Genomic DNA, 18,274 nt, shown 5'->3' with positions numbered 1-18,274 from the left:
ATCTGAGAAACTCTGAAGCTTCCTTTGTTCTTGTCTGTCTGGTTTCCCTCAGATTGTTCCCTAGTCTTGAACTTGTGGCTTTTCTTGCCCTTAGTGGTAACAGGCTTTGTATGTGGAGCTGTGCAATGTTTAATCTTTGTGATAGAAAAGAAGTGTTAGAAAGGTCATATGATACCTTCTCAGATATCAGGAATTTCACACCAACTGGCTGCACAGGATAGTTAGGAACAATTAGGGAAAGAAACCCCACTGCCAAAAACATGGAAATTTTAAGGAGTTAGGCTTAAGGGAAATGATGCTGAAGGGCATAACTAGACTCAGGACGACTGAAGTGCTCCGCAGGGTTCCAATTTTGGACCTCCTCTTCTTTGTGTGTACACCCTTCCTAGACCCCCTACCTCTAAAAATATATACTTATGATTTCATCCAGATCCTAAGCTGTCATTTCTGGAAGTCTGGCTTGTTATCTCCAATTGTCACAGTAGCAGAGATCATCAGTTTCCAGTGTTGTCAGTTCCTCCCTGTGTGCTGCACAATCAGATAGGCGCTAGTCACACAGCATTTGAAATATGGCTATTCTGAATTAAGATACAAATTACAACCTGAGGGTTACTATGAAAAAAAGACTACCAACTGTTCCATTAATAATTTTTATGTTAATTACATGTGGAAATATAATTTGAATATATTAAATCAAATAAAACATCTTGAAAATTAATTAATTTGTTTCTTTAATTTGGGCCGTTCTTCTTGTTTTCTGATTTTTCCACGCTGGACCTTGAACTTGTTAGGCAAATTCCCAGATACCAAGCTACCTTCCCTGCCCTATTGCTTTAGTTTGTAATATAGCTATTAGGAAGATGAAAATTGCATTCGTTTATTTATTTATGAGGGTAGAAAAGCATACTGTGGCATACATGTGGAGTAAAAGAAGAAGTTACATGAACAGGCCCTCTCCTTCCATCATGTGGACCCCAGAGATCACACCTGGGGTTGGCAGCAGGAGCCTTTTCCATCTTTGCCCTTGGCCTGCAAGCTTGAAGTCAGTTATATGGTTCCTGCATCTGGAGTTACATTAGTAGCCCTTGTCTTTTGGGCCTCCACTCCATCATCTGTATTTTTCCTAAAAGTTGGATTTGTATCATAGCTTTGACTTTGTAAACAGAATAGTGGGTGTCTGAATACAGCTCTGTAAGTTACTAGTTATGCTACCTTAGACAATAGTGTCTCTGCACTCCAGGTTTAGCACCTCTAAATAAGAATAGAAAGATTAAAGGGCAATAGTTTTATGTGAATGAGGGTTTATTTATAGACTCCCTAGATCAGTGCCTGTCAGTCACCCAGGAAAGTGGTTTATGAAACCCTCTACTTTCTAAGCCTGCAATTTTGCCCCTTTTCTGTGTGTACCACAATGATTCCAGTCATACTAACCCACTGAATGAAAAAGTGCAGATTATGGATCATAAGTTCTGCACATTCTATTCCCTTTCTTGTTTGCTTAATTTGTAGTACTCATTTGCTCAGTTTTGAAGTGACCCTACCACAGTCACTGTATTTTAGGGACAGAGTAAGAGTAGAAAATGTTGAGATCCTTTGATCAAGATTGCAACTCTGCAACTTGATAGCTGTGTAACCATGAAAGAATGTCCTTTCCTCTCTGAAGGTCATTATTCTTAGAAACCTATGACCTCAAAGAGAGTGAAATGCACTAGGACACTTGACCACATAAAACAGTGCAACAACTAGCTACCATTACATGGATACCTCTGCCGAACTGTTTGTTCACTCTTGTGCCTTTCCATCTAGAGTGAAAACTGTTGGAAGAAGTAACATTGTATTAGTCAACCACTGCATTGCTAAAGCTAAGCCCAGTGTGTTAAAGTTAAGACGTGTAAGTCCTGTCTGTGTATGGTGGAATTAAACAGAAGAATGCTGCAATAAATGATAAAAGAATAAACACCACTTGCAGCTGAGAGAAGGGTTAGACCTGACCACCTAGAGGGATAGTCATTCAGGGTAAAATAAATTATGTTGACAAACGCAGTCAGATTGTGAAAAAATCAAGCAAAGGACATTTAAAAGACTTTGGCAGGAAACCCACTGATTTATCCCATTAGTCCTTGGGGAAGCCTTTGTTCTTCCAGGTAGCAACCCTGTGAGTGACAGCTGGCACTTGGAAATCTTCAGGCTTCCAAACAGGGTGAGTTCTGGAGATAAGAAGCACAGTGTTGGGCAGGATGGCCCAAAAGAGCATCTGAGCTGTTCAGGAAGAAGGGGGCATCTGGATGCTTGCTCTTTCCCTGTGTTCGTTTTATTTGCCCCCATTATTCTACAAAGTAGATGTTGTCCAGAGGCTTCACACCTCCTGTTTTTCTAACTCCAGGCTGTCAGGCTGTCCACATTGTCATTGCCTTTGAACAGTATGCTACTATGAAGATTCCACCTGATACCTACTTAATCAAACACATAGAGGATGAGACCTACAATGCATGCTATATTCAGATATTGTCTTTCTTATAAATGGTTGATTAGGAAGTCCTGGTGAACACATGGAGCTAAAATGGTCACTATAGAAATTCAATTAACCAACCTCAGATTCATATAAATAATGATATTTTTGTGATGGTACTAGAGAAGGGTTCTCAACCTGTGGGTCTCGACCCCTCTGGGGAATCAAATAATCTTTTCACAGGAGTCACTTAAGACCATCAGAGATATCAGATGCTTGCATCACAGTCCATAAGAGTATCAAGATTATAATTATAAAATAGCAACAAAGGAACTATACTAAAGGGTCCCAGCATCAGGAAGGTTGAGAACCATTGTCCTAGAGCTGAAGGCAGATAGCTTTTACAAGTTTTGAATATTCTCTTATATTTTTCTCTGTAAAGTTGAATGTTTCTCTCAAGCTATTTCATAATGATGAAGATTAAGTAATCTTCATCTATCACTAATAAAAGAAGCCTATTAATTTCATATCAATGAAAAAATATTAATATAATTTTCAAAATTTTACTTTATCTATATGGATGTTTTGTCTGGATGTGTCTGTGCCCCACATGTGTTCCAGGTGACCATGGAAGTCAAAGACAATGTCAGATCCCTTGGGACTGGAATTATGGATGATTGAGAGATGCTGTGGGTGAGAGAGAGAGAGAAAAAGAGAGAAAGAGTAACTGCTGAGTCATCTTTCCAGCCCCTCTCCAAATCTAATTTTTATGACATGTCTTTTAATTAGAAAAACAATAGGAAGAAATTCATATGATATACTGTGTACCAGGGAGAAGGGAGTCAGATATACCAGTTTTGTAGCAACCAAAAAGGGTAGAAATTCACAAGAAATTAGCAGTGGTAATAATCTCATTAATATTAATAAGGTTACCTCATGCATAGTATGTGCCTAGCAATATTATGAGGTTATGAGATTTTTTAGGACTTCTGACCTTGAGAATAATTTTGCTTATGAAATTGTATTACATTCAGTTATTCATTCAACGAATATTTATTAGTACTACATACGGTAAATGAACTTGCCTAAAGTGAATACAAGTTTGGTTCTTTGCCAAAGCTATTGACTCCCTTCTACTGCCAAGGATATTTTATTTGATTCTTGTAGCCCAGTAATCAAGAAATGATTTCAACTCCCTGCTAAGATTTATGATACAATGAACTACACTGTAAATCTGTATTAGAAATTTTTTCTGTTTCTTTGAAAAAAGTTTAAAGATAATTGGCATTACTGATCTTCTTAGTGTGAGCACATGGGGAAAGGTTGGTGTAGCAGACATTTGCTCTAGACAGCAAAATGAGTACGAAGCACCAAGATTCATTTGCCAGGTTTATACTGTGCTCCTACCTCACACCCTCAGGTCTCTCTTCACACCAATGTCTTCTGTCTGGATGGGAGTTGCTGCCCCCTCCCTGAAAGCATAACAATAGAGTGATCCACCAAGCAAAGGACATAGTGTCCTTTGTACATAATTTGACGCCTGGAATGTGAAGATCTTTGAAAATATTCTTTCTGTATCAAATAAAGCTGTTATGTGTTTTGAGATCCAGATGGGAAATCTAGATCTTTCTTCCTACATGTTGGATTTGTAATGATTATAGGTGGAAATGTTAGAATGAAGAACATTGTAAATGTTACTGAACATATCCCAAGTCAAATATCTTCTTTTTCTACTGGAGACACTTGAAAAAAAATGCACCTTGATCCGGTCTTACATTTTTATTAACCACCTCAGTTTGCAGTAATAAAATAGAAGATCAAATTCTTCTCAAGTTTATCATAAGTCAGTATCCAAAACATAGTTGTATTAGAACCTGTGTATATCCCTTAATCACATATAGATTACATTTAATTCCATCATTTTTAGCACAGTGGAATGTAAAATGTAAGTTTGCTTGAGAATAGTGATTTAAGACATTTAAATTGACCATAATGAAAACTGTTTGTGAGACACATTTGCATTTTAGAGATGTAGATTTTCAGTTTATCATGTAAGTGGATGTTACTTTGTGTAGCACTTGGAACTGTTCTTGTATTGGGCCTATGGGGCTTCAGTATCTCATATGTAATTATTGGCAATACCATATTCCATTATTAAGGTCTGCTATGAGGCTGCTTCTGCACTATCAGTTTCTAGATAGTCTCATTTAAATGTCACAATCGCTACTTGAGCCTTGGGTCAGTACTGGCATCCTCATTTTATTGATGAAGAAATTGAAACTTTGGGAGATTTAAGGGATTTCCTACCATGAAAAGTTCCTGCAAGAACTAAGATTTACTCTCAGGTCTTTCTGGCTTTGTCAGAATCCAGTGTACCATGACTGCCTATGCAGTGATGACCTGAGTCAAGCACCAATAAGTATCCCATGTTTCCTTATCAGAGCAAGAACCTAGCTTGTACTGCTTAGTTCTCAGACTGAGAATGCACTCTATGTCCCTGCAGGGTTGAGTGTAGCAACTGTGAGACTGGAGAACAGTGTGGTACAATCATGCATGGCAATGCGGTCACCTTCTGTGAACCATATGGCCCTCGAGAGCTGGTAAGTCTGTGGCTATTGAAGAACGTTACTTCATTCCAGTATTCACTCTGCTTTTTGTCAACAAAAGTTTCTCTTATGCTCTAGGAGTTCATATGACAATTTGAAGTATGATTTGTACTATTATTAATGTCTCAAAATTAGGAGAGGTAGTTTTATGATCTTTTTCAAATGTAAAAATGAGGGAGGGGTTCTGTGATAAAACTGGCAGTATTAATGTCTCCTATTAAATATTTGTCACTATAATTTATTGAAATACAGATATGGTATGTATGTCACATATATACAGTACATGTCATATTTAAACAAAGTGTGACTAAGTTCTTGTATAAAGCCTTCTCTTATCATTACTAGTTTCTCTTTGCAAGTCAACACTTTAAAACTTTAGATCCTAATAATAGATGAACATCAGTGGATTTCTTTTTTAAAGAATGTACTGAATAACTAGGTTTGTTTCTAATGTCATTCATGCCAAATGACTCCAGAGTCAGTTATTCTCATTTAGTTACTGTGGTAGCCATTGCTTGATAAAGTAAATCTAGGATTTATGTGCAATGAACATTCTAGATTAAAAACAGTGCAACCACTGATCATGAGCATGTGTCTAGTAAGCCTTTTATTTTGACTGGGTTTTCCTTTCAAACATGATGACTTCATTCAGTTTACGTCCCTGAAAAGGATATTAGAGCATTGTTATACTAGGTCCTGGCTTGGTCATTCTGCCTCTGACACGTTCCTTGTGTTAACTGGTGCCTGGCTTTTCTACTCCCCAACAGCCTCTTCTTTTCCTCTCATGGCTTCCTTTTCACTCTGTACCACACTTTGCATTTCAAAGTCACTAACTTTAGAAGTTGCCAAAAAGATTAGCTTTCATAGTAAAGAGGGAGAAAAACCCTATGAATATAAGCAACGAAAAGACATAGTTATCAAGATGTGGAAACCAATTGACTTTGCAACATGTTCTCACTTTATTCTGCTTGAATACCCTTTTTGAGGTAGTAGACAGATTTAGCCTATTAAGGATATGAGTTTCAGAACATTGATAAATTGAGTTTTCAATTTAAACTAGATCACAAACAGAATTAATTAGATGCAAATTAAAATAATAGGTGTTTATAATTCAAGTCTCATAGTATGTTATAATACCTGCAGACAAATGTGACTCTGGTAAGTGAAATTCTCTCTGAAAAATGAAATAAATTTGCTCGCGCACTTTAAATGATATGCCATGATTGCATTAATTAGCCATAGACCTTTAAATAAAATTAGTTTTATCATCGTTAATTTGAACTGAGAATAACTGCCTATTTGGGGAGATGCTCCATCCAGTAATATTTCTGAAAACATTGGCAATGGGGAAATAAAAGTATCTTGTGATATAATGCCAGAATTCTATTTCTACAAGTTCCTATATTCTGTAAAAATTGAAATATCCGGTTTATTTGCTCACACATGAATTTCTTCCTGATTGTTTCTCTGTAGTCCAGTGTGCTTATTATTAGATTTGGTATTCAGATGGTCAGTTTTGAGTTGTATATGTAAGATTAATCTTCACTCAGCACACGGCAGAGAGGCAGCAGGATGGTAAGCTTGAGGCCAGCCTATCTCAAAATGTCTAAATAATAATAATCTTATAAGAGTGATATACAGTTTTGTATTTCCACATAAGTATATCCCAAAAATGGACATGTTCTGTAGATCCAAAGAGATAGAATTTACAGTAACTACTTTTATATTTTCAGTAAGTTACATACCGCATTAATCTCCTAGAGGCCAAAGGATGTGTAGTATCCATGTAGTGCTCATAGAAAGCAGCCCAATCAAATGAAAAACAATAGATTCAGTTGTCAATTAATATTGTATTTACTAAAATTCGAACCTTTTCATGGAACTCCAAAACTGAATCCAGTAGAAGCTGTAGTAAATGAGGACTGATAAAAGATGTGAGTCCTGAGACACTGTTTATTAAACAATGGGCTTGCTTATTTTTCATAATGCAGTTCCTATAGATTTGTAAAGTGAAGAACTACAAGCCAAGAGTCTTGGTCAGTTAAGGCTTTCACTTTGGATCTACTGAAAGAGACACCTGTGTTCCTGAAGTCCTAGTCTGCTGTCTGTATGGATCTGAGGGCCCAGGGCTGGGTCAGGCTGCCCTACCCAAGGAAGAACTCAGCATCAGAACAAAGGAGGTGGTCGCATTTGCTTCAATGCCCCTAACACAGGCAAAATGCCCGGTGTCCTAAGAACTGCCCCTGGGGCTGGCAGTTGCCCCAGGATCCTACAGGAGATTACAGCAGAGTATAGCTGACAGCCTCAGGCAGCTGTAATGTGTGTGGGTCATCTTGATCTCAGGTGTGGTGGCGTGGGTCCCACTGGCATTGTAATGTCTTTCCCAAAGCCATTTTGATCCTGTTAAAAAATGTTTGCCTGCAAAGTTCCTTGCTCCTGGTATTTGAGATAGATAGTAAAAAAATAATAACTTTAAAACTGAACAAACAAAAACGAGCCAAAGGAGAAAAACTGAGTTAGTTGGGACAGTAAGTGGGGCTCCTTCAGGTGGCTAGAAGGAGCAAGCAAAAGACAGTATAAAAGGACCTGCTCTTAAACCTGAGTTCTTTAGTCTTAAATTGTTATTTCATGTCATTAAAACCAGGGTCACTGGGAAATGGTATCTGTGATCATCTCTGCATTCAGAGAGCTTCCGTTTCTGTCACTAAGTTCTGTGGCATCCTCAGACATTTTGCCTGATTTTAGCTGGCAATGATTAACTTCATTTATTTTGCCAATGTAAATGATGATAAAGAAAAGTATATTCTCAGAACTTGAAATGAGTTATGTTACTTGGTTTTTAAGAGATTTTATTTCCTTGAAACACTGTAGGATCAGAAACAGGGCATTGCACATACTGGGCAAGGACTCTAGTGCTGAGCTACAACTCCATTCCTACAGCTTCTTTGAAAAAAATTTCTCATACAATTAAAGGTGTGTTTTAGTAACAGTGGTAAGCTAAACTAAAAGATGATTAAATTCAGTAAAATTCAAGGATGGAGGGCAAAATAAACAGGTTTATTTAAATTGTCATTCTGTTTGCTATAGTTTGAACCTTACTTGATTTAAGATCACTGAGACAAAACAATCCTTATGAGGTATTCATAATTACTATATTATTTATCTTAAACCCATGAGAGGCCCTTTCATTTCTATAATATTAGATATAAATGTAAAATTATGCTTTTGAAATCACTATTAATAACTCATAAAACCTGATTACAAATATAGATGAGTGGATTTTGTATCATTTTCTTGTCTTCGTCTGTCTCATTGTTTTGTGTACTGTAAAGTTTGTGTATGCACACATACATGTGAGTGTTCATATGTATGTGTGTATGTGTGTTTGTGGAGGCCAGAGGTCAGTTTGGATCATCTTTCTCAATCGTTTTCCACCTTAGTCTTTGAGACAAGGTCACTCACTGATCTGGGAGCTCACAATTCAGGTAAATGGGCTGGCTGGCCAGCTCTAGGAATCTACTTGTCTCTGCCTCCTCCAGCTTCTGGGTTACAAATAAACCCTTTCATGCTGGTTTTTTAAAGATGGGTCCTGGGGATCTGAACTTGGGTCCTCATGCCTGCATAGCAAATGTTTTATTAACCTTGCTTATCTTCAAGGCCCTCCTATTATTTGGGTGTGTGTGTGTGTGACCATTTTACTAATATTATGGAGTAGAGTAATGAAAAGAGCATCAAAATATCACAATAATCCTCGGTCTCCCTTCTGAAGGAAAAATATAGAATCAATGACTAATCAAAAGCTAGGGTCACCTGTTATCACTGGAAACTTAGCAGCATTTCATGCAGTAACTTGCTACTCAGTACAGAGGTCACAGCTGTGTGACTTGGTCAGACAGGTGACCCAGCATCATTTTTGATGTCACTAGGGAAATTATTGCATTTCTCTAAGATGCTCTGTGCACTAGCACTGACCATTAGGCTTTTCATTTACATAAAACCACTATTTCAAAGAAATAGCTTCATGACTCATCTGGGAATCTATTCAGTTACATCAAATCATTCAATTTATGTGGAATTAAAAGGAAATTTCTCTGTTGGTAGTATGCCCCTTTAGATTTTAATATGAAATTATCTGGGTGGAAACCCATGAGGCCAGATAGTTAAACTTACTTTAAAAACTATAGGGGGAAAGCAGATTTCTTTTCAAAGTATTTTATTGTTTATATTTCTCTGATATCTCTGCTGGGAAGAAGCAGACAGGAGCCAGAGGTCTGGCCATGACAGGCGAATTCACATTAAAGACAGCTAGAGTTCTCTTTGTTAGCCACACCACTGGCTCATGTTTGGCATAAAGTAGGGCTCCTACTGACTAGTGGCTGAAGCCATTATGAAATGTCCCTTGCCATCCCCTCTCTCCTTTTACAGTCACTTGTTAAAGGGATGTTTAAAGGTATAAGAAGCAAAAGTAAGGAGCATGCTTACTGAGCCTGCCATACTGAGCATGCATTCACACACTTGCTGTTTCAGGGAGTGGAGGCTTATGAGGCATCCATACCTCAGTGTATGGTACTCAGGAGCCCAGCATAGAGAAAACTTAAATTTCATCTCATTAGAGCTGTGCGCCTACTCCAAAGAACAAATAAATCACTATATACATAATCATATTCATGTACTCCTCTTTCCAAAGTAGAAAAGTTTGTCAGCGAGCTCTTCATGACACTAAAATCTAATAGAAATGTGGGGAGACTCTTCCTAGGCCCTTATTCATAATATCTCCCCCTCTCCCTCCCTCCCTTCCTTCTCCCTCCCCTCTTCACTCTACCTCATCCCTCCTGCTCTCATTTTAAGAAATAATCATCAATTCTGCAATTCTTTTACAAAGTTTTAGAATATCTTATTACCCCCCAAGATTATGACATTTAAATTAGCTATTTTAGTTATAATTCATGAACTCTGGCTCCTAGGCCAGTGGGAAGGTAGTGGGAAATGATAGGTTTCATGCAATGCTATCAAAAACCCTTACAAGGTGACCTGGAAAGATGTTTTGGTAGACTCTGCTAGACTCTGAGGATCTTACCATCCAAGCTCAAGTCGAGGGCTCTCACAGTTTGCTCCCCAATGGGGAAGAAGGAATGTATCTATGTTCTTGGCATAGTGCTAAAAATGATGGACAGCTGGGAAAGTGCAACCTTTGCAGATGGATCTTTCTTGCTCCCTTGCTCCAAACGCCTTTCTCCCCTCAAGCTTGTCTTCCTCTCATATTCCTTGTCTGATTTTTGTATTTTCTTTCTAGACCACTACATACCTAAACACAACAACGGCGTCTGTCCTCCAGTTTTCCATTGGTGAGTGTCTCTTAGCACTTGTAACAATTTTACCTAGAAATGCTTGTTTTAATCAGCATATACACTGTGCCAGATGCTTTCAGGGTTGGGAAAGAGTAAGTCATTGTAGCAAATAATTTAAAAAGTGAAATTAAATATTTCACAATATCACACTTCATTCTCACTCCTTGCTAGTAATGAGTGGTATTAAAGGTGCTACAGATAATGTTACATTTTCAAGACTTTTTGTTACATTCCATTTGTTTATGGGATGTGTGTGTGTGTGTGTGTGTGTGTGTGTATGTGTGTGTGTAAACATTAACACGTGTGTGTAGAGGTCAGAGGACAACTTGATGGAGTTGATTTTCTTTTCTTTTCTTTTTTTTTTTTTTTTTTCTTTTTTCATCATGTGGATTTTGGGGATCAAACTTAATTTTCAGGATTGGTAGCATCACCTTTACCCCTGAGTGAACTTCACAGACCTGAAATATTTTTATAAAAGATTTACATGTGGATTTTGAATGCATTGTGTTACTCTATTGTGTCAGAAATCCTAGTTAAGTTTACTCAGATTAAGATTGAAATGTGTTCATTTTTCTGAGATTTGATGGGTAGTGGGAAAGATAATTATTAGTGACTGAAAGAAACTAAGATTTTATGTTTGGCATAAATAACATATATTTAATTTTGGCATAACTAATGAAAAAGATACTGTGTCTGAAAATATTTCTTCTTAGGGCTTCTGTATGAAAAGCAAAAGTTCCTACCGAAAATATTCAGTAACACTTTACCTTTTAGTAAAATGGTAGCAGCTCTGCTATTTACTCCATTCATTTTAAAATTTATAAATTGTATTGTGTATATCAATAAGCAACTTGAATACATTTCCAAGGAGAATATTCTAGAGAATGAGTCTGTCTTCTACATGAGACCTAGGTTTCTCTCTGTGCTGATGCAGAGCTTGCTGGCATCTGGTAGTCCTGCCCTGGGCAGTGTTCTCTGGTGTCCCATCTGGACTGTCCACCTTTGGAGATCAGCCACTGGTAGAAGACCCTCTTCCTCACCAATTGCCATTCCATAGTGCACGGCAGTGTTAATAGCTGGGAGCCCACTGTGGTTGACTATATCAAAGTGTGGCTTTCTAGTCATACATGTGTTGCTCTTCCATCAGCAAGCCTCCTTTCACCTTGTGTAGGTGTGTGAAACTGCCTGATTGTAGTATGGGTTACTTCTTACATTAACAGTCTAGCCCACAGCATGTTATATACAAATCAAAAGTGCTTATCTATTTAAAAAAAAAAAAAAGTGCTAGCAAAGATAAGGAATGGTGAGTTTTTAAATGTTTTTTTCTTTTCAATCTATTAGCAGGCCCATTTTAACTTTCATTATCGGGATGAAATATAGTTCTTTTTGTAGTTGTAGTGGACAATAACAATTTTTTAAAATTATGGTCTGACAGGCATCTTCCTGGACCTTAATTAGAATTAATGTGTTCTATTTACTAAACCACCAAAAATTCAAAGTAAAGAGGAATAACGGTTTCTACATTATCTGTATTGGGGATGTATTAGTTAGGGTTCTCTGGAGTCACATAATTTATAAAATGAACATAAAAATTATACACACACGTGTGTGTTTGTGTGTGTGTGTGTGTGTGTGTGTGTGTGTGTAATTTATGGAAGTGACTTACAGGTTGCACCCCAGCCCGCCCCAAAATGGCTAGCTTTGAATGGAAAGTCTATGAATCTAGTAGTTGCTCAGTCCCACTAGAGTGGTCTTCTGTATATGCTGAAATCCCAAAGAAGTAGGCTCTAATGCCAGTAAAGGAATGGATGTGCCAGCAAGGTGAGGGCAAGCAGGTAAGGAATGAACCCCCTTCTTCCATTGTCCTTATATAGACTTCTGGAAGAAGGCATGACCTTTCACCTCAAGATCTGGGTCAAAGGCCTGTGCCTTTCAACCTTAAGGCCCAGATCAAAGGCATATATATGTCTTCCCACCTCAAAGGCCTGTGCTAGAAGTGGACCCACCCACTTCAAACCAAGCAGAAAATCTCTCACAGGTGTGCTCTCCATTTCCAGTTTGTCATTCATTCCAGATTTAGTCAGGCTGACAACCAAGAATAGCCATCACAGAGAGTATTCTTTTTGTTAAAAATAAACATTATTTTGAAATATTATATGTAGACAATGAAGAACCACAGAAGAATCCATAATTCCACTAGACTTTACACTTTAATCAAGGGAGAAGAGATGTAGCACCAATTAAATTATTCTTTATTATAGGAAGAAAAAAGCCTACTTTTGTGAATAACAAATATGATGTCAATTCTCTATTTTCTTACCTTTTCAGTCAGACCAATTGCCGTATCCATCCAGTAGAACTGATGAAATGGGACTGAGAGCTAGGGAGTTGGCTAGAGAATGCAAATAACTCACAGGCCCAAACTTTGATTTTCCTACATGTTTACAGACCAGCTTGTGGCACAAATTTGAATCCTGGCTCCTATATTAAAAGATACAAAGGGTAACAGAACCAGAGAGAAATAGGTCCAGGGAGCTAGAAAGAGATACAGATTCATTAAAGTTTACAGCACACAGTACATTTTAAAAATCTTTCTGGATGATAGTTTTAAAATAAAAAATAAAATTGTAATGTAGCATTGGGAATAGGCCAATATATCTAGTTAGAGAAACTTTAGTTTATTGCCTAGAAACTTCATTGGGAAATTTATTTACTACATTTTGAGACTAGAAGTGTTCAGGTATACAAAAAATGTCCAAACAATGTAATAACAAACCACTACCTCCATGGTATATTGTATGGAAAATACAAATATTATAGTTGAAATGATTTCCAGAAGTGGTTTTATATATCTCATAACTGTTCACTTATATGGATGTTTATGAGGTAGAAGGCAGTGGCACCATTCTGTTGACAAGGCTGGTGTGAGGGCTTCATCTAAGCATGCACATAAATCCTAAGTGTGTCATAATTGTGTGGGTTCATTTCCAACTTTACAAGCCCATAATAATGAAATATCAAAATAGCAACTGCAGTTTAATAACTGTTTCATCTAACATACACACACACACAAAACAAAAAACTATTTCATCTATGCACACCTCAAAAGTTGTGCAGAATCAGTTGTGTGTTGTGGGGCCACCACTTGCTTTTCTTTCTATATCTCTGGATTCTCCAAATCCATACTGTTAATGTGGTTATTGTCAGTCAGTTTCAGGAGCATGTTCACTGTCTATTATATAGAATAATTCAGATGATATGTAGGTACTTCCTAAAGAACTTCATTATTATTTATGAGTTCAATTATGAAGTGTTGTCCTTGTAAATATTTCCAGTTATGTTACAAATATAATTCAAAGGAGTCCCAATTACCTCAGACATCTGTATACAGAAATTGCTTGCATTACTAAGGAGTGTCTTAAGGTTCTTTCAAATGTGTAATGTGGGCAAATATTACATGCATACTTAAAATGGAATATGTATATTATTCATGTATCTATATGCATATAAACAGACATGCACATAGATGAATAAAGGTACAAATACTCTGACACAGGAGATTCTGAAAGCCAAGTTTTACAAGCTTAAATTTGTCAGGTTATCAATAGCTAAGCCATCTTAGAAGGTGTCCTGAAATAGTCTAAGAACTTTTCTTTTTTCCATTCTAATAAAAGATCTTGTTTCCATTTCTGTTCTGAGGCATCGATTTGCCGCAGTCCTCACTTGATTCATTAGATTCACCTTGTGGAATTTATGGTTATAGCCTTAGGGCATTTACCCATTTCCTTTAGATTTCCTCTGGGATGGGAAGACAAATTCGAGCTGGTGCCCCTTGTGAATCTTACAGATCTCTTCAAACTGTTTTCCCACACAGTGGGAAACACTGGTGGCTCTTTGTATCTGTCATTCATTTAACATAGTTTTCCTGAATATTTGCTCCTCATTGTCATGGGCTAACTTTAGCTATAGTAAAAGAAAAAGTTGAGAAGACAATGTTTTTACAGGAGTCCACAAATAGAAGGTACTTGATTTGCAACAAGAACTCTGCAATGCCAGATTGTTACAGTAGTGGGGACAATGTTAGGTCGTTGCATTAGTGAGTGACAATTTCAGGTTATTACAGTAGTTGGTGACAATGCCAGGTTGTCACAGTAGTGAGTGTGTGCAGGTCAGGGTGTCAGGGCCCAGTTGGCCCTGATGGTCGCATGATTAATTAAAAGGCAGGAGGTGTGGGAAGCTTCCTAACTAGAAAAGTCCTGAGATCCAACAACCAGAGTCCCTTACTGGGTCAGAAAAAGGTTCTACAGAATAGGCGATAGACTGAACACAAGCAGGGAGAGAAACAAGAGCATCTCCTAAACCAGGGCAGGCCTGGGCAGAGAGCTAGTTCACATAGGTTGCACATTTTAATATTTATGAGCGGGCTAAATAAGAATTTTAACCAGTTAATTGAATTTATTTAAAATGGCATAATTCTAGCACTTGGGAGGCTAACACATGAGGACTGAGAGTTTAGGGCAGGCTAGCACATAGAGCAAATTTGAGGCCAGCCTGTGCCACATACTCAGATCCTGTGTCAACAAAAACAATTAATTTTTCTAATGATATAGTTTTAGCAGAGGTCTAAAAGGGGATTCTTAATAAAATATAATTTTTATGATTAGCTTCAACTGCAACTTGACACAACCCCGAGTTATATGAGGGAGTATCAATTTGGGGATTGCCCCGTTAAGATTTGTCCGTGGGTTGTTTTCTTGATTGCTGGTTCATGTAGGAAAGCTTGTAGCTCTGTGGGCTTTATCATCCCTTGATGGTGTAATCAGGCTAGCTGAGCAGAACCCAGAAAGCAAGTGATTTGGTGAGCAGAGCAGCTTCTCTATGGCTTCCTCTTCATTTCCTGCCTGACTTCCTCAATGATGGATTGTGACCCGGAAGTGGAAATCAAATAAACCCTTTCCTCCCCACATTACTTCTGGCCATGATATTGATCACAACAGAAATCAAACTAGGGCAATAATGAAGCAAGTTCTTTAAGAAATTTGTTTTCTTACCATTTGCTTGATAGACACTTACATTGAGCTACTCTATAAGAATGTGCTTATTCACTTTTACCCAGTTATTTCTTTATATGAATAGGATCATTTGCCAAATAAGGATTGAAGATAACAGACACCATAATAACAACTAGTGTGGAATGGGAAGGTAGCTGGCTCACTTCCCATCTAAGTGTAAGGACCAGGCTTGTGTTTAACAAGTTGAACAGACATGGTAGCCACTCGTAATCCCAGTGCTCTGTGGCAAAGGTAGGGAATCCCCATGGCTACGTAGACTAGCAGGAATCAGCACACTCCAAGTTCAGTAAGAGTCCCTGTTTCCATAAATACATTGGAAAGCAAACATGGAAAACTCTGGGCATCAACCTCAAGTCTCCACATATACAGTCACCTTCATATATGTGAACACACACACATACGTGTACATGTGCGCACACACACACCAGAAAGCATAAGCAAAAACAAAACAAAACAAAAAAAAACAAAAAAACAAAAACAAAACAAAACAAAACAAAAACAAACTGATGGTGAGACTTGGGCAAATCTGTCTTAGCACTGTGACATTCTTAGTTCTAGAGCAGAGACTAACAAATAGAGACTTACCACCAGGGTGACAAGTAATCATTCCAGTGACATCAAGGTACGTGCTAAATCGGTGTGATGTATACTTTCATGACCAAAGTGGCTTCAGCGAAATGATCTGAGGATGTCAATCAATGGAGATGATCCTGAAGAAAACTAAGAATCACCAATAAATTTTGCTTTTACTGACAGATATAAGCAGAAATATATACTTGTGTGCTTAGCAGAATGGAATTATTGAGTTCTTTTAGAATAAATTATTTGTTGATAACTCATAAAATTAATTTCCTTTTTAAATTTGGCTTTATTTATAGATGTCTGGGGCTTTGTTTTGTTTGTTTTCATTGGATAATTGTGTGTCTGTAGGTTATTGTGATTTTATACTGGGGAGATATGTGTGTGTTTTATATTAGAAGTGGTGTGTGTGTTTATATTAGAGGGTTGTTTGTATGTTTGTGTTTTGTATATTGGAGGGATGTGAGCCTTAGTGTTTTTATTGCCTTTTTGTTTGCTTTTTAAAATAATGTCAAAGTGGTGGAGAATCATTAGATCATATATGCTTTATATTTAGATAATAAGATATGAAAAAATTCTTGAGCCTGAGTTTCTTTCTTTCTGTACTATACATGCCAAAAGGTCTTTGAGATAAACCAGAATTGCCTGTTTTGTATGAACATACTTTGAAAACTAGCCATTGGAATAATCCAAAGTTTGTGATATTCTTAGCTGAATTAGAAATTTAAGAAAGAGAAAAGAACTGAGGCTTCATTTTTTTTATTAAATCGAGAAATAAAATGCCACTTGTGTGAGATTATATTTCATGTAGACAAGCTGTTCATTTTTCCCTTGTGCCCAATTCATAAACATCTTAATTACTCAGAACTTGATTCAGTAGATAAATTTTCTCAGTTCTTTCAGAGCAGGTAATTCAGAAGGAGGAGAAATTGAGCCCTCCATACTTCCGTGTGAATTGCTGCTCATTTCTTTCATGAACTTACTGAAACTATATACTATATTTCAAACTAGAGTCTTGTGCTTTGCAAGAATTGCTATCCTTGCTGAGTAAGACCTTCAAGAACTCATTATTGAATAGTAAAACCTTATCTGAAACACGGAAATCTATTTCATACAAAAACAAAAACACCTCTGGTGACATGAGCTCAAAACAAATATAAATAAAATGTGCAATTTTAGAAAATGTTAATGACAAAATTAATGTTCAATACATGTTTTGTCTGCTTATAAAATTCTTGGGTATAAAATATATTAAAATTACATTTGGGAGTTGATTTTCATGTCTCCAAGGATCTATGTCAATACACATGAACCTAAATAATATGTGAGTATAGAATGTGTGTATGTATCTGAACTGAATCAATGACTATGTGAAGCTGATTTTTGACCCAGGATATCCTGCCCTTCATCGAAAGAGTGGCCTGTGCCTCTGTAGGGCATATATGTCTCAAAAGTCAAATTTAAGTTAAAAACATACATGGTTTATTTTGAAGTATACTTACATTTTTGATTCCTTTTAATACCTAATAATTAAATGTTTTTTATTAATATTTTTTCTTATTTTACTTATCAATCCCAGTTCCCTCTCTCTCCCATCCTCCCATGCCCCCCAACCAGTCCCCCATCCACTCCCCAGGGAGGGTGAGGTCTTCCATGAGGGACCAGCAAAGTCTGGCAAGTCTAAAGGCTATTTTAAAAATAGATGGTTTTATCAGTTTAAATACAGCAGTAAAATTACACTAAGCATAAGTTTCTAGTAAGTTTTTTAGATTGATTTTTAATTACTAAAACCAGGAACTAAATAAAAGATGAACTTCATGTAAGTTAAAATATACTGCTGGAAAGTAAAGATGTATTCTTTATCTTGAAACAGTCACTTTGTCACTCCCCAGTACCATGCTGAAACTCATGCTAATGCCCCAGCATAATGGCTCTGCACTTTCAAGCCCTCTGAGTTTCATTGGTGAATCTGCTTCACTCTGCTTTGACTGGCCATTTCTGTACATCTGCTCTAACCCTTGGTTGCTTTGATCGTCACCAAGGACTAGGGAATGCACAGCTCTTTGTGGCTTTAGATACATGTGAAGTAGATTGAACTCAATTCATAACTGTGGAAAGTGAATTAGTAGGGTTCCACATTGTGCTTAGTATTGTACCCAATTCTGACTTCTGTGCCAATGGAATAGACTGAGGGAAATCCATGAACAATTCAGATCTTAA

The 18,274-nt window shown here is 37.2% G+C and overlaps 1 protein-coding gene across 1 annotated transcript in view; it reads left to right on the top strand.

Annotated features, from left to right (window-relative positions):
• The window catches only part of Reln (reelin), a 420,372-nt gene that overhangs the window by 194,456 nt on the left and 207,642 nt on the right, over window positions 1-18,274 (top strand). Inside the window, exons 7-8 of the mRNA XM_051174802.1 lie at window positions 4,953-5,049; window positions 10,349-10,400. Of these exons, the coding sequence (XP_051030759.1) occupies window positions 4,953-5,049; window positions 10,349-10,400 (149 nt within the window). The remainder of the gene's footprint in view (window positions 1-4,952; window positions 5,050-10,348; window positions 10,401-18,274) is intronic.

Source organism: Phodopus roborovskii, unplaced genomic scaffold (genome assembly GCF_943737965.1).
Source record: "Phodopus roborovskii unplaced genomic scaffold, PHOROB, whole genome shotgun sequence".
NCBI lineage: Eukaryota > Metazoa > Chordata > Mammalia > Rodentia > Cricetidae > Phodopus > Phodopus roborovskii.
Note: the sequence above shows the minus strand (reverse complement) of the source record. Positions and strands in the feature narration are given on the sequence as shown.